Source organism: Punica granatum, chromosome 4 (genome assembly GCF_007655135.1).
Source record: "Punica granatum isolate Tunisia-2019 chromosome 4, ASM765513v2, whole genome shotgun sequence".
Classification (NCBI taxonomy): domain Eukaryota; kingdom Viridiplantae; phylum Streptophyta; class Magnoliopsida; order Myrtales; family Lythraceae; genus Punica; species Punica granatum.
Genome location: NC_045130.1, coordinates 15,220,419 through 15,241,501, shown reverse-complemented (window position 1 = coordinate 15,241,501; position 21,083 = coordinate 15,220,419). Strand labels below are relative to the sequence as shown.

Below are 21,083 nucleotides of genomic sequence, written 5' to 3'. Positions count from 1 at the left end.
GACAAAAAAGTATAAAAAGGTAATAAATAGTTGAAAAAAAGTAATGATTGTATTGTTGAATAGTAAAAAAATAATAATAAATAGTTGAGAAAATTTATTATCAAAAATTAAATTGAATGATTAAAAATATTTAAAAAAATAAAAAATAATAATTGTATTGTTGACTTGTGTTGTGTAGTGAGTAAAATTAAAATTAAAGTTAAAATCTTAAAACGAAATCAAACGGGGTGAATCTCTTTAAGGGAATGATAGAATTTTCTTTCTTTCCTTCGCGTCTTCCTCAAAAGAAGCAACAAAAGAATCTAATTGTTCTTCCTCGCTACATCATCGGATCAATAGTTTCGCTACAGAGCAACCTTCCCGGTTCGAAGACAGTCCAATTATGTGATTTTTTTTTTTCAAAATCAATTAAGCCACTTAAATCTTAACATTGAGCTTGTACTGACTTCTCACCATAGTCCAACTTCAATCCAAACACCTCAAAGACTGCCCAAGGGAATGATATGGAAAATGGGAAGACGCCGACAATCTTATCGGAACAGACACCACCTCAGGGCGGACATACTTCAACCTTTGCCTTACGCAAGCAGATAACTTAATCTGAACAAAGCTTTGAACTTGCACACATGTGGATAACTTAGCAAAGCACTCGAAGAAAGTTGTTAAAGGCAAAGGCCTCAAATATCCGAAACAGAGATCAACTAATGAGATGACTTTTTGTGGATAGATAAGTGTATAGGGACACTGACAGGGACCTATAAAACAGAGAGAGAACGTAATTATTTGGATTCACCTTAGAAGAGTTTAATAGAGGTCGTATCGAATCCTATGTTATGTACAACTTACGGAACAGGAAAGCCGGCAGTCGCAGCGTCATTATGCATCAGCTAAAGAAGTCCTCGGGACCGGAGGCATCACCACCATCGCCTTCTCCTTCTGCTTCTCCTCCTCCATTGCCGTCTGAGGAATCGTTCTCATTGCCGTTGTATGTGAAAATGAGCTCCATGAGTTCACGACCTGTGGCGTTATGACTGGTTGGACTGTCTCTGTCATGTTCTGGCTCTGTCCTTCCTCTCTGGAGTGAAGAGAATAGCTGCAACAGCAAGTCCTCGGGAGAAGATATGTGGTACATCCATGACCGAGCCTTTGGTTTCACCTGGACAATCAAGTGAACATACATTAGAATCACCTACTCATAAAGAACAAATAGTATTTCTCATAGCTAATCGAATCTCTTTAGATAGAATACCTTTTCAAGTGATGAATAAACTGCAAGTTATATAAGATCCTTGTAAATACTATACCTCGTCAATCCTCTTCGGAAGGACAGCTCTTTCAGTGGCGGTGGGAGTCCAAATTTTGATGTCATCTTCGATTCCACTACTAGCGAGCACTGGAGTATGAGGATGAGCCTCGATGCAGTTCACTATGTCCTTATCTGCTTCCATGACCCGAACAAGCTCCCCACCCTTCTTCTTCCAAATAAAAATCCTGCCACAGTCAGACCCACTCACAACATACTCGCTTTTGGGCCCAAAGAAGCCCACACCCTTCACTGTCTCGCGATTCTTGTGCCCTTTGTAAACTTGGGGAGTAGCTTTTCCGTCGGCAATAGCACTTGATAAAGAAGATGACGTCTCACCTTTCTTTCCTTTGCGAGCTGACTTAGGAGATTCTGGAAATGGATTAGGACCTAAACCCATATCACGGGTGAAGAGATAGATGAACTCATCATTATAAGAGGCAAGAAGCTCGCTGTGATCCGAGTAGGCTAAGCCAGTTATTCCCACCCTGTCCCCAATGAGATGAGGAGGGCAGAAGTAGTCAACTGGTTGACCAAAATCTGATGCTCTATCTGACTGATACTTGCGGATATCATAAAGCCGAGCATACTCATCTGATCCAGCAACTGTAAAGAGATTTGGGTCCCTGGGGTCAATTGCAATGGCATTTAATTGAATAATTGGCAGGTACCCCCTCTTCGCATGAATTTGACGGCATGTGAAGAGTTCTGTGGCAGTCTTTGTCCTCAGATCAAACTGAAAGAGAAAACCGCAGCATTCCTTAATTAGTATAATGTGACAAGTAACGTAAAATGTTCGAAACATGTCTGTCCAGAGAAATGAAGGTTGATAAGCACTGAACCACGTATCTTCATCAGTTCATAAAGCATGAAAAGTGGAAATTAAGAAATGGAGTGAACCACATCTTGATTTGTGTTCCAACTCTATAACATTCATCAAGGGGGGATAACCAGCCCACCTCATGCATGGTACAATGTAAGATACGAAATCAAATTAAACTGCAAGATTTGGCATAGAAATTTTATTCTGGACTCTGGATAACAGATTAACACACAGAAACAGCTAGAATATATTGATTTGAAAAGCTTAAATGAACATAAAATGACATAATGGTCAATACCGAAGGCTCTGGCACGACTGTCATAACAGGAATGTATATACCGAAAGCTTTGCACCTTATATGTTCGTCATTGTCGCGTTACATGCATTGGAGCAGTGAACCGTAATATCAAGTTATAGTTTTCCAGTCTCTTGAGAAACAGTCTTACCTTTAGGGCTTGAAAGGGCCCATAGAATCTAGTAATTGTTCAAAATTCCTTTTTTCACCTGAAATTTTGTGGTGATATTTAAGATTTCCAGTTATTAATGTGACTAGGATATGCTGGTTTAGGACAAATTAATTGGTATCGAGAAGTGCTATACATTATTCGGCAACCAATGAAATCCTCCTATGCTCAACACGTAGATCAATATGCCTTCAGCTTATACAACTTTGCTGAAATAAAACCAGTGATTCCCAGATTGAATCAAGAGTATAGATTTTGGCAGGTGTGTCAATAGGATCTACCAGTCATTTTATCTTGTTGAAGAGAGACTGGGGTGTACATTTGCTCACTATACGCAACCAGAATGTCAAAGAACAGTAATAAGTAACTCACATGTTGAACCAATCCATCTTCGCCACAAGAGTAGAATACATGCGGACTTCCAGGCTCAATTGCCAACTTATGAGCTCCACCTTGATGTTTGGCGAGCAATGTGGTCTTGACTCCTCCACTTTCTAGAATCTGAGCATATCTGACCTGAAATTGAGCACACATACCTCCATAAGATCATGCTTCTCAAGTTAAGATGGCGCAAAAATCAGCATTAAACAGCTTCTTTCGTGGGAGAAAATTGTAAGCACACTACAATGAAGGTAATGTAATAAACTTGGGAAGAGCTTGCACAAGATCAATATGCATCAACGTTCCCATGCACAGATGTATTTCCCTTCTTAGTAGTAACATCGCTTTCCATCAATTTTTATTGTCTGGTACATCAGTTGATCATAGTTTTTAGCTATATTGCTGTTCAAATTATCGAATTGCTATCAAACCAGTATACATTAGTGAAAAATCTTGTACCTGCTGAATCATGGACTACATATTACTAGTATTAGAAAACAAGCATGTGACAAATGGTAAAAGGTGGTTGTAGAACCAATCAATAAGTTATACAAGAAACAAAATTAGTAGGTCCAGCATCCAAGTTCCTGATTACTCTCAAACCAGGTGGATTTTGATAAAACTTAAACCAGTACTTAATTCAGGATTATTCAAGTCAGTGTCATAATTCAAGAAGATCCAATAATGACTGACTAAAATTACTAAAACTAATCAAAATAACAATACTATCAGAAAAGGTTGGATACACCATGTAATGCCATCCTATATAAACATTTTGCAGGGTCCACCTGTCCATCCGCAGCACAAGTAACAATACTTCGATCATCGGTGTAAGGCATGAACTTTGCATGGAAGATGTTGCTGTGATGACCAGAGTGGAAAGAGAGCTTGCTTTTCCCAGAAGCCCAGTCCCAGAGTATAACACGCCTGTCATCAGAACCCGAGATAAGAATGTCACCATTATCATTAAAACTGACAGTATTAACACAGCCTCGATGCTTTTCCAGCTTCTTGTAGATCTCAAATCGCAGCACAACATCCTGGACAAAGAATAATCTTATTCAATAAATGCAATATGAAAAAGGGGGAAATAAAATGAGTAAAATGGATGATACAGAGAATGGAGTGTCCTCATTGAAGATAGGATGCTATATCATGAGGAAATTATCTTGAAAAAAATCGATGAAGTTCATTAATATGCAAAATAGCAATATTAAGGAAACCACATTCACATTTATACAAGTTTCAAGCATGGACTTATACAGTGTACCCCTTGACAATTTATATTTTTATTAGTGGGTTTTCCATATACTTGCAGCTCTGACGAACAAAATCATAATATTACAAGAACTGGGCCTGCGTGCACGATTTCAGATTACATTATAATGAAGGAAATTTTTGTCAATGAGCCGCGAGGGGTCGTCACATTGTCAGCTTATCCATTAATGTAGAAATTGGTCTGTCATATTTATCCCATGCTGATATATATTTCTCTTCCATGATTTTGCAGCAACCACGTGAAGCCTTAGACTGGGACATATTTATCTCAACGATTTCAAGTCCAGGAGTAACATAATGCATATATGGTCACCTTCTCTTCAGATTCTTTTCACTAGTAATATCTGCTTGTAAATCGTATATTCACTCCTAGTCCTCTGCAGGTTTTTATAAATAAAAGTCGACCCCAAGCTCCATTGCATTGGAAACAACGAGTCAAACACTTTGGTGTCCAAAGAACACAAATCCCAAAGTCCTATTTTAGCGAGTACTCCAGAAACAACAAAAGCACCACATTGTCCTTTTCAGTTGTCATATAGTACTTGGCGAAACAAGAATGCGCCAAATGCACTTCAGCTACTTTTCCTCTAATAATCTTCAGTGCATACGTTATGGAAAGAACTCAAAATCCTACTGAACCATGCATTAAATTGTTCCTTTGCCTTTTTGTTCTAACATGGATATACAGAGCAAAGTGGAGTAGTCAATAACGCAAATGATGCTTTAATCCTTTGCCTTTTGTGTTCTAACACAGATAGAGCACTCAAGCAGACAAGTTGATAATGCAAATGATGCTTCCAAGTGCATTTACTACATCCAATTTTTAGGGTGCAGATTCTCTTGTGCATCCCATTAGCAATGTCAAAAGTTGAATTTCGAGTTTCCTTTTTCCGTGATTTCCAGATGAGAAAAATCACTGATCAGAAACTCACTTCTTCGTCAAAGTTTCAACATTTTGTTAACGCAAGCTAATCGTGAGCAAACCAACCCAACAATCACGCTCCCATTCACACTGGACATAGCAGGGGCCGCAATCAATCAAACCGCGCTGATCAATGCAAAGCACACCATCAACCAAACCTTGCAGCATCAATCAACAACACAACTCATCAAGATGTCAAGAGTGAATTTTTTTTTTCCGCTGATTTTCCGATGTTTGGTGGGTGGAAAGAAAAATCAGCGATCAGAAACTCACTTCCTTGACAAAATTTCAAAATTTTGTCAACGGAAGCTAATCGTGGGCAAACTGACCCAACAATCACAGTCACATTCACACCGGACAAAGCCGGCAATCAAATTAAACCCAATCCCCAAACCCAGAAGTGCCGCAGTCGATCATTCAATGATGTCAGTAAAAATCAGGGGAGAAAGAACCGGGAGCATGGAATAGGACCTCAGATGCGCTGCGCCGGAGCTTGAAACTGCGGGGGGCGAGCTCCCCGAGCTCCCGGAGCCAGACATCGGGACAAGGCCTTCGCCGCTTGCTCATCGTTGCTGTGAGGGATTGAACCGGCACCGAGTTGGTGAGCCAAGGGGCGCAGCTGAGCTTAAAACTGGCGGCTCCTGTCCGGAGAAGCTTCAAGCAATTTCAAGAAGTGATCGGTTACGGGGCTTCGAGTCTCGATTTCCGCTAGCGATTGGCTTCAGCCATCTCTCTCTCTCTCTCTCTCTCTCTCTGTCTCTGCGGGGGCTTTTGCTGAGGTGATATAGGGAATTTGGGAGGTCCACGTACGTACCCGAGAGACAGATGACGATGATCAGTGCAGTAGTTTTGCAAGAAGAATAGAAAAGGAGAGATTTTATTCTAGCAAAGTCTCTCCTTATTTTTTAATTCAACCTCGCAATAATTTTTTTTTTAAAAAAAAATTTAATTATTCAATTTAATTTTTAATATTAAATTCTCTCAATTATTCATTATTTTTTCACAATTCAACAATACAATCATTACTTAATCATTATTTTCTCTCAATTATTTATTATTTTTCATATTTTTTCTCATAATTCAACAATACAATCATTACAAACCAATTAAAACCAAAACTCAACTCAATTCAACTCTAAATCCAAACGTACTCTAAAATATTATTAGGGTTAATGATCTAAAACAGCCTCAACTTTGACGATTTTTAAATTTTAACACCAACTTTTTCTTAGCAAAAGAGACAATAATTTTAATTTTCTTGTCACGTAAAGTATGCGTGCCATTTTTCATCTATTTTATTGACTTGACCAAAAAAAACATCATGCAATTTCAATAAAAATAAAAAAAAAATTTAAAAAAAAGAGAGAAATGTTTTGATTGAAGAAATGGTGAGATCCCCAGCCAACTATCGCTAGCCACCATCCCCCTCCCCTCCCACGAGTAGGGTTGCCGGTGACCCCAATTGAGAGGGGGGTGAGGGGAAGAAATGGCCCGAGTCGAGACTTCACCTACTAGAATTGGAAGAAACCTCAAATTGGGGGTTCTCCCTATTCCAGTGGGTGGGGCCTCGATTCCGGCCATCACCTCTCCAATTGGAGTCATCGACAATACTAATCGGCGATAGTGGGCGGCATTGTTCGCCGCGTAAGTACCGTTTTCCGTCACGTCTGCAGAATAGATGGAAAAAGTCACAGATGCTTAACGTGACAAGAAAATTAATGTTTGTGTCTTTTCTTGTCAAAAAATAAAATTCGTGTCAAAATTGAAAAAAAGAAAGGAAGTTGATGCTTTTTTACTCATTAATCCATATTATTAGCACTACAATAAAGGAATAATGACAGGCCAATTGAATCATGACACGTGGCTTATTGTCTCCGTTAAACGGTAATACACTCCTACATAATGAGAAAGTCATTCGTGTAAAGGACACTCGTTGAATCGAAACATGTGGAGACCCAGCCAGAATAATCCCAAGTCAAGCCTCGGGTCTTCATGTTTCAGAGAAGGATCGATGTTGTAACTTTAGAGTAAACAGATGAAGAAGTGAGGCAGTGCTTCTAATGGTCGGATTTTGCTAGGATACCAGAAGAAACCTCTTCGACGGAAAAAGATTTTCGAGCGCCGTATGTTAGCCGATGCAATAAGAATATGTGCCAGCGCAACGCGAGGAAGTCGTTTCTATTATAGACAGTTGTGTTTTTCATTTTCAACAAGAAAAATATTTAATACCAAAAGGGAAAATAAATAACAAAATAAAACAAAGACGAGTAGATAGGTAGTCATCATATAGTCTAGTCGCCCCAGGTTTGCCAAAGCCCACCTAACCAGCAACGGCAATGGGGCAGCCAGCAGCCCAACGATGTTAGGAGGGGGTGAAGGAGGCTGGCCTGCCCGCCATTAGATGGTCAGCTCTCGACCATGCGCAACAAGCTTAGATCAAGGATGAGGAAACTTCCATGGCCGCCAAGCCTTGATGGAGTCGAGGAAGTCCATATCGAGATTCAACAACTATTGGTCCTCACCCGAGGCTGCTGAGGAGAAGGCAGCTTCAAAGACTATATGACTCTTTCTGTGTCGTGACCGCGGTGGCAACAAATCCTGGCCACCAAAGGCACCGACGACACTCCATGGATTCCGAGGGGATTTCGGAGGTTTGCGAGCACGGAGCAGTGACCAATACGCTTCTACCCTTTTACCCTATTGCCTTCATGAGTTGAACAACCTGCAACACAGTTATGTCAGTAAAACCTGTCAGAAATCCATGACGGTAAGTATCATAGGCAGTTGATCTACAAACATATATATCGTGTATGATGTGGAGGTGATGCACCAGAAAGGGAAACAGTGACCGACGTACCGGAGGTTCAGTCCCTACTTGCACAGCCACCACACCTGTTCAAGTTTGAGCCATTTTCCTGACAAAATGATAGCGGCAGAGATGTCAGCACCTTTGTTGTTCATAATCTTTACTTGTCATTTGAAAAGCAATGGATTCCATTCCAATAGTAACGTGCTATGCCAGTGCCTATATTATACTGTGCCCGGTGTGCTTTCTGATATCATGCTTCTCCATGACCTCCCGCATTTTTGCAGCCTCATCCCACAGCCCCACATCCGCATACATATTGTACAACAATACATACGGAGCTGAGCTGTTTGGCTCGAGTCTCATCAGCGCCTTAGCTGCAAGCCGAGACAACTCCACGTTATTATGCACTCTGCATGCCCCCAGAAGAGCTCCCCACACGGCCTTGTCAGGCTCCACTGGCATGCTTTCTATTACCTTCATAGCCTCGTCAAGCTGCCCTTGCCTGCCCAACAGGTCCACTAGTGCAGCGAAATGTTCAACCCTGGGCTCGATCCCATACTCTTGAATCATTGACTCAAAATGTTCACGTCCTTCTTCCACGAGCCCAGAGTGCGCACAAGCATTGAGGATGGAAATGAATGTTATGTAAGTGGGCCTGACTCCAGACCTCGTCATCAGCTTGAAGAGCTCGAGAGCCTCTGCAGCGAAGCCATGGGATGCATACCCTCCAATCATCGCATTCCACGAGATGAAGTCCTTGTGGGATTTCACCTTGTCAAAGATGGCCCGAGCTTCAGAAATCACGCCGCACCGAGAGTACATCGTGATGAGGGAGTTATTGATCGGAACATCAGCTAAGACAGTCTTAACAACCATCTGATGGATTTGGAGGCCAAGGTGGAAGTCCACAAGGCCGGTGCATACAGCAAGAACCGAAGATAAAGTATGCCGATCGGGCTTGTCTCCTTCCATTAACATTCTAACGAAGAGCTTGATCGCTCTCTCGAAGTCCTCATTCTTCTCGTACCCTGCTATCATGGAGTTCCACGAGACAAGGTTCTTTCGGGGCATCTTCTCAAAAAAGTCCAGGGCAACCCGTAAATTTCCTGATTCAGCATAACCTGAGACCATCGAGTTCCATGTTAATATATCAGGCTTGGGCATCTCCCTGAAGAGACTCAAGGCCTTCTCCATGTCCAGATTACGGACATAACCGCTGATCATTGTATTCCATGAGACAGTATCACGATCAGTCATCTCATCAAAGAGTCTCCTTGCAGATACAACATCTCCGACTCTAGTGTAGCCCATTATCATAGTATTCCAAGACACGACATTCTTCTCCCTATTTGGGATCAGATCAAAGAGGGTCCGAGCTTCTTTAATTTGCCCTCTCTGAGCATACCCTGCGATCAAAGTGTCATAAGCCCGAACCAAACCTTCCTTCCAACAATTCCCAATGCCATACTTGTTCAGAATCCTTGAGGCTTCTTCCAATTCATTATTCTGTACGAGACCCGAAATGAGGGCACTAAGAGAGGCTGGGTCCTGCTCTGGCATCTGTTCAAAGAACTCGACTGCCCGAGCCACATCAGCATTCCATAAGAAACCGCTCACCATGGCATTCCAGGAAACCACATTCGTCTCGGGCATGTCCCTAAACAGCCTCAGGGCCTCGTCCATCTGCCCAATCCTCGCATACGCACTGATCATCGTGTTCCAAGAGACGGGGTCTCGCCCAGGCATCCGATCGAACAGGGCCCTAGCCTCATCAATGAATCCGCAGGCCCCATGGCGAGACAGCGAGTACCCGGATATCATGAGGTTCCATGAAGTCGTGTCTCTGACGGGCATTTTATCGAACAGGTCGCGCGCCTTAGCCATCTCCCCCCTCTTGACGTACCCAGTGATCATGGCGTTCCACGTCACGGTGTTCCGGTGGCTCGAGAAGTCGAACAGGGACCGGGCTTCAGCGAGGCGGCCCGTGCGCACCAGATGGGAGATCTTCTTGTTCAGTGCAACGAGCTCACGCTGCGGTGCTGATACGAAGCTGCGAGGTGGGGCGAGTTGTTCCACAAAGACTCCGGGGACGGGAAGGCGGGGGAAGAGTCGATGCCGAAGATGAAGCCCTCGTGGCATCGTGAAGAGGGCACCATTTAAGGCTGTTAGCTTCCGGCAACATGACGAACTCGTTCTCATGGCCGCCAGCCATGGAAGCAAGGAAACCATGGCTCTTGGCACTAATGAACAACCGGGCGAATGCGAGTTCCCGCGCAGTGACTAAATGGAGACAACCGTTGATTTGTTGACTTTGACTTGACCTGTCTGAAGGATCCAATTGAGGTGGGGGTAGCCCGAAGGATGGACCCATGCCGTTGAAGGGGGGTGGGGGGCGCGGCGGCCCGCGAAAAGATTTTACATCCTTTCATGAAATTTCTCATATCATACGAAACAAATCAATCACACGAAAGCCCCGTAAGGAAATCGGCTCCATCAGAAGAATAAAACAAGTTATAAATGTAGAGCAGGACGGTCGAGCCTAATATCGTGCCGCATAAATTGCTAGCCTCGACCTGATATTGTGCCACATGCTACTGCATTTTCGCTCAGATACTAGTAAATATTACCCGAGCGAAGAATGGGAATTATATAATCGGACGTGAATATATAGATAGATATATAGATATAGATCTATAGAAAAATCAATTCTTTCTTATTACTAAGAGTCGATACATAACACTAGTCCACGTAAATATTCTGACTTGATTCTCATGATGAAGATTTTATCACATCCCTTTTTCTATTCTAAATCTAAACGTTTGATCAACTGATCTCTCGGCTGCTTGTATAAAACTTCAACATATACTGAACCCGGTCTTTACCAACTGGTATTTCATAGGCCTGCAAACGTTATGCTTAAGGCGTTATTGTAGAGAAATGAACTTAAGTCAACCTGTTGTTCATCTTCGATATGCTCGTGCAGATACAAGTTCAGGTGCTTGTTCCGAAGAACATCCAGCTGAAATGCAGCTCAACTGTCTCTTATCGAGTCCTCGAGTTCATCAGAGAGAGAAAAGGATTATATTAAGAGCATGTAAGTGAAACTGTTTTCTATAGTTATCAACAACGCCATGCCTTCTGTGTTCGTCAAAATAATTAAGATTGAAAGCTCCACAACTCTTCAAAGCCATCAGACACTCTCCGATTAGACCTTACAACAGCACAGATTGGAATATAGAGAATGGCTGTTTTACTTCTCCCCCTTTTTTAGGTGTATAATTTACATAGAGCAGCAGACATCACCTGTAATAGACTGTACACTGAAATGATGGATAAAATAAAATAGAGGGCAGACGACGAATGAGTATTGCTCGAAAGTAGTAGAATGGCTACTTTTCGCGTACATCCATTATCAGAATGTTAGAGCCCTCGTCTTAGGACGGATAGGAATCCGCCTGATTTGTCCTTCCGCCGATCCTCCCCTTCTTGCCCAAACTGTTTCACAGATTCTTGAATGAGATAACTGTATCTCTCCGAAAACTGGCATAGGGGAATTCCTAATGTAACAATGGTTTGCAGACACTGGGATGTTTTGTGTGTGCATATTGAATGAGCAGTGGTCACAATGAGGTCCGCTTACCTCCTTGGCAGTTTGTCGCAAGATTTCTATTATTTCGGAGAAGTCGGGTCTCAAGGTTGGATCTTGCTGCCAGCATCTCTCTAATAGCTCGACAAGCTTGGGATGGGTGTTTTTCGGGATAATAGGCCGTAAACCCTGAAATAAAATCAATCTGGCATTAATTATCCTTTCATTTCCAAAGAGTGAATCAGAGCACTTCAATATGGCATTTCTTATGCTTTAACTCAGTAGAACTCTCGATTGATAGAAGACTCAACTGTATTTTGATTGCTGTAAAGAATCTTTTCTCCGAGACCTATCATTTTCTTCAAGTTGATATCAGTAAAACATATTTCTTCACATCAAGAGAAAAAAGAGCGATCGATGTTCGGTAAAAAGATAATGAGAGGTCATTGGGTAGAACTTTCACGCTCTGTTTGGATTGAGGGGTTTGGAAGTTTTCTGGAGTTTTCGGAGGGGAAGGGATTTGGAGGTGTTGTAAACCCCACCAATAACCTTGTTTGGAAAAAAAATTATGAAGGTTTTGGAGGTTTTTGTGCATCTCTTTATTAAAAAAATAATAATTTCACACCTCAACCCCAAAACAAAACGAATCCAATCAAATCCCTCCAAACCCCTTAATGAGCTGGTTTCGGAACCCTTTGTAACCCCTCAAAACCTTCCCCTCCCTAACCTTCCATAACCCTCCAAACCCCTTAGTGAAGAATATCCAAACATAGTGTTAAAGACAAATTACCGCTGGCAACAAGGATTGGTTAATATAATTGTTAATGAGAATATATAATGAAGCAACAGCTGCGAGTAAAAGGGTCAAATACCTTCTGAACAACTCCAACGGCTGCTTGTAATGGCGTCAAGTATTCGTAAGGAAGCTGAGAAGTCAAATAGAAGACAGTTTGAACAAAGATAGAAACCAAAAAAGTTTTCTTTAAAGGTTGATAAATTTCTCTACTAAATCGTTACCTTTCCAGTTAGCAGCTCCCATAACACAATCCCGAAACTGAAAACATCAGCCTTGTGATCATAAGGCTTGTGCTCGATGACCTTCCATGCAAAATAACTATTCAGATAAGAAAATGTAAAATAGATCCAATCATTGAAAGAATAATCTGTGTCTTCTAGCACAGAAAAGGAACTGTACTTGGCACAATGCAAGCAAGCTAAGATAATATAATTGGCATCAATAATTTTTGCAAAAAGCAGCTCCCAACCAGCAGAAACTTAAGAGGTTCCGCCAATAAATTACTATGCATCTTTGGATCTTTTTTCAGAATGCCATTGAAACAGAAATGCTGACCTAAATACTAGCCTTTTGTCCCGTGCATAGCACGGGATTACATTCTTATGAAAATTATTCTTACTTTTGTAATTTACTTCCTATGAATAAACAAGAAATTCAATCCTTATTTCAAATTTCAAATAATAATATTTAAAAAATTTTAGAAGTTTTGAATGTTCAGAAAATATTTTGGAAATAATTTATTTTAATTAGCATTCATTGTTTATATATTTATTTAGTCTTCAATAATTTCAACAAATTATTTAACCGTAACCTAGTCCATAAATTTCTTACAGATACTTGACTTAGACTTTTTCTTTGACATGAATCTCATGTGGAATGAATCAATTTTTAAAAAAATCAAGCTGAAAATGAACATTTATTATTATTATTATTATTATTATTATTTCTTTTTACTTGTTGCTTAGATAAAATTTAATACTGAGTGTAGCCTATTTAATATGAACCTAATTAATGTAAGGCATAGTTAATTTTACTATAGGTATAGATGATAGATGAAGCCAAAAGAAGAACCAAAGAATCTTCTTATAGGATGATACAACAAATAAAATGTTCAGATATGACACAACAATCCATATAAAAAAGCTAAAGAAAGACAATTCTAGCAGATAAAGTACCTCAGGCGCCATCCATCTGTATGTCCCAGTTTCAGCAGTCATGACTCCAGTCTGAGCTTTCACTCTGGCAACCCCGAAATCGGCAACCTTAGCAACCTAAAATGGAGAGTACAGCAAATTGAAGAAGATTCTGAATATATTATCCAAACTCTTCCAGTATTTGCACACAGGAAGTTGTATGTAACTGGTTAAACTAACAATTAATGGGACATAATAGTAAGTTCACTAGCAACATAATAGAATAATTCCCTGTTACAATGTCTTTAAGGCCAATACTAACGGACTAGCTCATATTTTAAATAAGCTAACCAACCATATATCATGGTGCCAATGGGCAACTAAGATATTCTACATAGCATGACAGTTAACCAATAACTAGGACTCTTACTTCATGCTCGTCCATCAGTATATTGGCAGCCTTCAAATCCCTGTGGATGATATTGTTCTGGTGCAAATAGTTCATCCCCTTTGAGACATCGATAGCTACTTTGAGCAATGTAGGTAGCTTAAAAACACCTTTCTGTTTGTGTAGGTAGTCATAAATACTTCCCCCAGACATAAATTCTGAAAAGAAGGGACCAAATCACAAACAGATATTAAAGGAATCTTAAACCACAAAGAGTTCTGAGAAGAAGACTAAATCAAGTCTAGAACAATCAAAATATTCAACTCTCTGGAGGTACCTGTAACAATACATAAGCTTGGAGGCTTTGTACATGCACCAATGAATTGCACGACATTTCTGTGTCGAACTTTCCTGTATTCAACTGGAGGTTGTGAGAGGCAAGAAACCACACTGAGGGAAACAAGTGGAAAGAAGACGGAAAAGCAAACCATTTGTGGTCTACAACGCAGAGTGAAAAGATGGTATACCATGCTAGAAATCAATATCTCACATGACCTCCAACATTACATAACACGAGCATGGATGATGCACGTGCAGATTTCTACATGTCAATACTTAGGGAGATAGGCATGGTAGAAGTCAATGTTCCATAAGAAATTCATGCATTAGGTGATTCCAGAGCCAGGTGAGGCCAAAAGTACAAGAAAAATTCTACGATTTCCAACCTTGTACAGCAGAGCTGCCTATTTCAACTTGTGTAGATGTATAAAAATCACAGGACCAAAATGCAGTTCGACAAAGATATCTAAAAGGACACTTTTCCTCATAAAATGGCACCATTATCACCCCAATAGGAAATCATAACTTCTTCATATAGTTTCAGCCCGAATAATTACAGGAACCATAAACTTCGTAGCACCAGAGCTGCATCAGGTGCAAGTCCAATAGTAGAGTCAACTGTCAAAAGAATACTATAGAATGTAAATACAAACCTCATTATAAAAACTTCTTGTGCAAACTCTCTTTGCAGATCGGAATTTATACGCTCAGGCTTCAGTACCTTAATTGCCACATCCTGACTACAATATGTACCTTTGAACCTGAATAATCACAGTAAACAGATAAAAGACCTGTACAGAAACTGCATGGATATCACAGTTCAAAGAACATTACACTTACAGATCACCATAGGACCCAGATGCAATTTTGTCCCCAAACTTCAAGTGGTTGAGATCTATTTCCCAAACATCATTTCCATCATTGGGTATCGACAAGTGATCAACTTCACCATTCATCCCTGTTTGCTTATCACTGGCGTGAGATGATATTGGAGAATCCAGCCATGCTTGCTTCTGCCAAACAATAGGAATTAAGGAAAGCAACGAATAAATTAAAATTAGATTGACCTTAAAAAACTTATTCAAATTACATTACAAGCAGTCTATTCACTATATAGTCAAGTCTCCAGAAATGCGTTGCAATCACCAAACTAAACTCAACCAGATCTTCCCTCAGAAGAATTCATCCACTCTCCACTGACAAGCGTCAAGAATGCATTGACACACGAATGCAAACAAACAGAGCAATTACTCCACACAAATCTTTAAATTAATTTGACGAGAATACATTACACTAGAGAAGAATCATAAAAGAGAAAATTAATTAAACCAATAAATGAAATAGGTACAATAATCCAAAATAGATTCCCATTTCATTAGAAATTAAATAAAGTCATGAATGCTAGGTAATTCCATATATACTATATATGATTAACTATCCCCCTTAAACATCAGTACAAATGATGAGCCAAAGAAAGCCTATACTAATATACTCTCAAAAGGGAAAAAAATTTGCCATGCTTTATCTTTTGAACAACTTCATAAGCCTCAAAAGTATATCTGGTGCAGCACATACCTCGCTCTTGAAAATTTCCTTTTCCAAAGCTGTTGTAAGCTTCTCTGTTTCCTGCGGTCATTAATCAAGCCACTTAACATAATCTGCCTGTAAGTGCTTTATTTACGTCAATTATGCTCTAAGAATGACTAAAATGATGAGTATACAACATGAAATGACGGACTTGCAAATTGACTACTACAATAAAATTCAAATGGGAAATTAGATAAATTGCATAATTATAATCATAAAAGATTAACAAAAAGGTCAAAATTGTTCAACTTCAGTAACAATAGGTACCTCATATGGCCAGCCATCAACAACAAAGACATCCAAGGAATACCCATCCGTGGTAGAAAATGCATGTGCCTCTTGGATGTTTAGTCCAACCTCAGAGAGTAGGCATGTCAACTGCATTTGCATATAAAAGTAAGAAATCCGTAAGAAACATTTTCTTGAATAGGAAATATAAGTATTCATATATTATGAAAGTAAAAGAGGAAGCTTCTAGATCAAGTTTTTTAATTGAAACTCAGTTGTCGAATACCATCATGGAGAAAATTAGACAGTGATATTTTGGATTTGACCAACCATGCATGCTTTGTCTGTTAAACCATAGTCATAAGCAATTTGCAGTAATTCAAATACATTTCTAGCTAAATTCATATAAAATGTGTTATAAATGTATTCTTGTTAACAAATATTCATGCTCTATGGTTCAATTCATAAGGCCTGGAGAGCTAGCATGGGTTGCCGGTGACAACCTGAACCAAGTCTCTGTTCTACTTTATTTCCCAGCAAATTTATCATTTCTTAAATAGTATAGAATTTTTAAAAAGAAAAACGGTTTTCTAAAACCAAGTATAAAGAGTAAATTAGTAAAACCTGTCCCATTCCTGTTGAAATTACACCAACTTGTAATACAAGATCTTCAATAACTTAACATGCTAAAATAAAAAAAAAAAAAACATAAACTGCAAGATTCCCTGCTATTGGCTGTTGATTACAGTGATCCCATGTGCAATAAGTAAAAGCCGTCAAGAATAAGTTGCCAAACTCAACAAAACAAATCATATGGATCCTCCAGAGCATTTACAACTTCACAAACAATCCAATTACAATTTTCTTGCAATCTGAAAAATTGAGTACCTGGCTAAGAAGCTTCGGTTTGTCATCTGCTGAAAAGGTGATTTCATGCATTGGCCTACATCACCACAAGTATCAAATTCATGTAACTATCACAAGTAAATTCCACCCGATAATAATTATTCCATTAAGAAACCACCTTCTAGGCTGAGTTAAGTACTACAAATCAGATGCAACAAGAAAATCTAGATGCATTAGCTTGTATGTAGTCTAAAATTGAAAACACTAGGGCGGCGTTTGGTTTTGGAGTTAAAAGTAACTTTGATTTTGATTTTGATTGTGGAAAAAGACAAATGAGATGGTATTATAAATTTGACTTGGGAAATGTGTGTTTTTGTTGTTTAGTGGGTAGAGTTAAAATCAAAATCATGATTCTAAAATCATTTCATGAAACCAAACAAGCCCTAAGATTCACAAATAGAAAGACACCATAGGATTGTGAAAGCAATTAAAAGAATTACAGCAGAAGCTCTAGCAGCAGATCAAGTTTTCAGTATATCAACCAACCATTTGGAGAAACAATCACATTTGATGGAAGCCATGTCATATGGTCCGACAAGAAAAAGGAAGAAAAGTCGACATAAGCAAGTGCTTAATTAATAAGGAATACGAAAGTGGACGATGCCATTGTTACCAACAACCAGCTGCAGTTGCTGGATAAATAATGACTAGAACTACAACTCAGATCCTGTCATGAGTGGGAGGACATCTCAAGCACTAAGGCAGGGAAATCAATGGCCAAAATGCAAGTAAAACTCATGTCCACAGACAAAATTATCTCTGATGTCCTATCTGGACAAATTATTTTCATCTTCAAAAGTTCCTTGTTCTTGTACTTCCACAAGAACAAAAGTCATACTAAAGATCTTAAAAATACAGGGTACTCTTTTCAATTATACAAGAATTTCTTTTTATGATCACTTTTTCTATTGAATGAGATGCATATTATATTGAAAATCCTTCTGAAGAGACAAGGCAGATAAGGAGGATTGATCGATAACTGTTCATAATCATCATATTGAAATTCAAGAAACATGGTGATTATTTACGTCTAATCTGATTATATCTGGCATTTCAGAGCAAATGTACGTTCACATGTTTAGCAGTTGGCACTATGGCTCCAAGAAAATTACACAAAGATAATATTACCGAGAAAAATGCGTATTGGCATGAACAGAGTTATCCCCATCCATTGCTGGTGATTTACTTGCTTCTAGGGCAAGAGCTTCAAGATTAGGTGATGAACCAAAGGCAGGTGGTGGATGTATACTGAAAATTGAAGCAACAGTAAGATGTCATCGTTATGGAAGGAAAAAAATTCCTAGTAAAAACTGGAAAACAAGTTGAACAATATGCATCAGATAAATTTCATCAGCCTAGAGTGCATTTCTGCTCTTCTTTGACAGAGCTAACATAGACAGCAAAACACCTTGTACCTTTTCTTCTTCTGGTAATTTGCTGGACTCTGGGAACCATCTTCATTCAAAGAACCTGAATGGACAGAATCAATTGAATGTACCTCTGATGTTGGAGGAACCTGGATGAGAGAGTATATATATCGAATTTATTTATGCTAATACTCCAAAATATAATTATAAACTCGAAACAAAGGCCCATCCTATAATTAAAATATAGTATTGGAACCATCGCAGGTAATAAAACAATGAATTAAGTAGTCGAGAAAGAAAAGAAAGCCAATTGATCACATACGAGCAGACTATTTTGAAGACTGTCAATGAGAAAGGATATAGCAATGAATTGAAACACGTGAATAGATAGGACTTCTCAGTTCTCAAGCTATCTGCAAATAGTGGTAAGTGGAATGATATTTCAAATGGGATTTCCGGACAGAACAAGTCCAGATGTCACACGCTGTCATAGACTTGTCAATGTATTGACAACCACCATACAATGGTCATACCTATAGGAAAAGAACAATTTCATCCGGCGGTCAAATTTCCCGTCATTATCTCTCTCACTTCGCATCATTTCTGATTTTATAATCAGAAGGCAAAAGTACCAAGCAATTCTTAAAAAACCGTTACTTTAGGAAGTATTTATCGAGTTTGAATATATAAAGAAGTAAGGATATGATCAATGGATCTCGATGAAGCAAGAGAAGTTGCTTGTCTTCGTGATTGGATGGTAAACCAATTTTGCTAGCTGAACTTGCAAATTGTGATTTCTCTCTCTTTCAGTACCCACAAGGACCCGCCGTCAGAACATTCATTTTTGGGGGGAGGAAAGAAAGTCAAAACTGTCAAATTGGGATTAACTGCTCGAGAAAAATCAACACTAGCAGTTGAGTCAACAACATGTTGAGATTGTACGGGTTAAGAACTTTTCAACCCCACGAGAAGACCATATTCTTTAGCATACTACCGTGCATGACAAGGCAACCCAGAAACTTTCCAATGTAGAAGAGATATCAAGAGTCAATTATCAACGTGCATGCACATATTCAGAGAGGAGAAGGAAAGTTCGGTCCAACAGTAAACAAGGCGACCTGAACTGATTGAGCAGGCTGACCTGTACAAGGCGAACTTCGATTGCAGGCGGATTATCGGGATCATGAGCCAGATGCAGCAACCTTTTGTGCATAAGCACGTCCTCTGCCCTCTCGACATTTACATCCAACGCATACCTGCAACACACTCAGCACGATAAGATAATCGAACAGCCATCTTCGCATTTCGCATAAACGGAGCAAGCAGATATCCAAATCAGACGAAGTCACGGGGAGCTCTATCTCAAAGTAATGTCAACGCAACGCCATTTGAAATGCGAGAAATGTGGAGGGAGGAACTGCTCTAGCTTGCTTCACATAGGATCGTCGGTGCACATGATCCGAGGAGAAAAGAAAACGACAAAGAATTATCCGCAGATTCGAACGGCCGCAAAACAGAACCCGATCTCAAACAAAATTGAGCCGCATAAAACAATCTCATAATCCACCAACGAGAGCTCCAAACAACGACGCACATCCGCGGAAACCAGAGACATGCACGGCAGCGATATGGAAAAAGTTTTGCGAGCTCCGCACAGCTCTAGGTGGGTGAGAGAGAAGGGTACCGCGTGGGGAGGCGATTGAAGTGGTTCCAGAGTTCATCCTCGAACCCGGGGCGCATGGCCTCCTCGTTGCCGGAGTCACGGAGGCGGCGGAGGATCTCGCTGTAGACGTCGAGCTTCTTCCCCGGCAGCCGCCTGCTCTGCGCCCGGGGAGAACGGGAGGGAGACAGAGAGGCGGCGGAGGACGCGTCGTCGTGGGCTCTGCTGCCGCAGCTCCCTGTATCCTCCATCTCCATCATCCAGCTCCGGCGAAGAGAGAGAGAGAGCGGGGAAGGAAGAAATGAGGTGGCGAGGAGTGCTGATTTTCGGTTGGGTTGGGTCCCGGGCCACGTGAAGGATAGGGAAATGAAATTAGTGACCGAAGGAGACACAGAGAGCTAAAAACGACGAAAGAATAGAAGAGAACAGAGAAAGATAGGACTGTAAAATTCTCACTTGCCCCCCACGAATTCGAGCGTATTTGCTATAAGCTTAAGTTGACATGCGTCATATAAACTTATAACTTCTTTCTTAATATTTTTTCCGTGTGAGATAATATATATTAACATTCATCCTTACGTGACAATGTGTGGTCTAGCACGTGTCATGTGCCCTTAAACACTCTCCTCAGCATTTGACCAAGAACATCATCTTCCGTATTCGAGTGAAGGAGGACAAACACCAAACTGACCATGAGCTCGCCACACCCGGGCCACTCTCAAACTCCATATAAGCTTGTTGAGAATATTAACATCACATGGAAAAATGCAAGAATATCCATAAATTTTATATGAGACTTGAGTACCATTACTTATTAGTTTGAGTTTTTAAATGAAAATGGATCCAAGTCCGTATAAGCCCGTGAAAATTTAATATGATATTAGAGCTCATGTTACGCGTATGTGCACCAACACTACGCTAAGCCCATCATGTCCAAGAGCTCTCAAAAGAGCGCCTCGTATTAGTCCATCTCGTTCGAACACGAAAGATGAGCTTGGCTCGAGATCAATTGTTAAAAATTGGTGTTTAAGGGCACGTGACAACGTGTAGACAGAAATAGACTACACGTTGCACGTGAAGGTAACTGTTGAGAATAATAATCCCACATAGAAA

The 21,083-nt window shown here is 40.1% G+C and overlaps 3 protein-coding genes across 9 annotated transcripts; all 3 read right to left on the bottom strand.

Annotated features, from left to right (window-relative positions):
• Nucleotides 1-607: 607 nt before the first annotated feature.
• LOC116205032 (DDB1- and CUL4-associated factor 8) lies at nucleotides 608-6,006 on the bottom strand. The gene is made up of 5 exons (XM_031537465.1): nucleotides 5,643-6,006; nucleotides 3,760-4,011; nucleotides 2,963-3,106; nucleotides 1,305-2,039; nucleotides 608-1,156 (listed from the first exon to the last, which is right to left on the bottom strand). Exons 1-5 carry the CDS (start codon nucleotides 5,736-5,738, stop codon nucleotides 884-886), a joined length of 1,500 nt encoding a protein of 499 aa, XP_031393325.1. The 5' UTR covers nucleotides 5,739-6,006; the 3' UTR covers nucleotides 608-883.
• Nucleotides 6,007-7,320: 1,314 nt separating this feature from the next.
• On the bottom strand, nucleotides 7,321-10,604 carry LOC116205029 (pentatricopeptide repeat-containing protein At1g62260, mitochondrial). Of its 2 annotated transcripts, XM_031537462.1 has the most exons (3): nucleotides 8,197-10,604; nucleotides 8,029-8,086; nucleotides 7,321-7,893 (listed from the first exon to the last, which is right to left on the bottom strand). In XM_031537462.1, exon 1 carries the CDS (start codon nucleotides 10,207-10,209, stop codon nucleotides 8,197-8,199), a length of 2,013 nt encoding a protein of 670 aa, XP_031393322.1. In that variant the 5' UTR covers nucleotides 10,210-10,604; the 3' UTR covers nucleotides 7,321-7,893; nucleotides 8,029-8,086. The 2 variants fall into 2 exon arrangements, with proteins under 2 accessions (XP_031393322.1, XP_031393321.1); XM_031537461.1 differs by having other exon boundaries at nucleotides 8,029-10,602.
• Nucleotides 10,605-11,075: 471 nt separating this feature from the next.
• Nucleotides 11,076-20,408, bottom strand: LOC116205030 (serine/threonine-protein kinase STY46). Of its 6 annotated transcripts, XR_004156441.1 has the most exons (17): nucleotides 19,995-20,407; nucleotides 19,452-19,566; nucleotides 18,359-18,459; nucleotides 18,072-18,191; nucleotides 16,926-16,980; nucleotides 16,077-16,187; nucleotides 15,798-15,848; nucleotides 15,063-15,235; nucleotides 14,876-14,983; nucleotides 14,221-14,294; nucleotides 13,926-14,101; nucleotides 13,538-13,633; nucleotides 12,584-12,664; nucleotides 12,439-12,492; nucleotides 11,878-11,915; nucleotides 11,621-11,755; nucleotides 11,076-11,475 (listed from the first exon to the last, which is right to left on the bottom strand). XR_004156441.1 is itself a non-coding variant. In XM_031537463.1 (16 exons), exons 1-16 carry the CDS (start codon nucleotides 20,228-20,230, stop codon nucleotides 11,401-11,403), a joined length of 1,761 nt encoding a protein of 586 aa, XP_031393323.1. In that variant the 5' UTR covers nucleotides 20,231-20,403; the 3' UTR covers nucleotides 11,076-11,400. The 6 variants fall into 6 exon arrangements, 1 of the variants encoding a protein (XP_031393323.1); XR_004156443.1 differs by lacking the exon at nucleotides 11,878-11,915 and having other exon boundaries at nucleotides 12,584-12,680; nucleotides 19,995-20,408; XM_031537463.1 differs by lacking the exon at nucleotides 11,878-11,915 and having other exon boundaries at nucleotides 19,995-20,403.
• Between the last annotated feature and the right edge of the window lie 675 nt (nucleotides 20,409-21,083).

Coding starts and splice junctions, on each gene's coding strand:
- LOC116205032 (XM_031537465.1), bottom strand. CDS start 5,738: ATGAGCAAGCGGCGAAGGCCTTGTCCCGATGTCTGGCTCCGGGAGCTC. Junction 4,012..5,642: donor TCCGGCGCAGCGCATCTGAG/GTCCTATTCCAT, acceptor TTCTTTGTCCAG/GATGTTGTGCTGCGATTTGA. Junction 3,107..3,759: donor CTTGTGCTGCGGATGGACAG/GTGGACCCTGCA, acceptor GCTCAATTTCAG/GTCAGATATGCTCAGATTCT.
- LOC116205029 (XM_031537462.1), bottom strand. CDS start 10,209: ATGGTTTCCTTGCTTCCATGGCTGGCGGCCATGAGAACGAGTTCGTCA.
- LOC116205030 (XM_031537463.1), bottom strand. CDS start 20,230: ATGATGGAGATGGAGGATACAGGGAGCTGCGGCAGCAGAGCCCACGAC. Junction 14,295..14,875: donor CAAGAAGTTTTTATAATGAG/GTTTGTATTTAC, acceptor AGTTGAATACAG/GAAAGTTCGACACAGAAATG. Junction 11,476..11,620: donor TGCGACAAACTGCCAAGGAG/GTAAGCGGACCT, acceptor TCTGTGAAACAG/TTTGGGCAAGAAGGGGAGGA.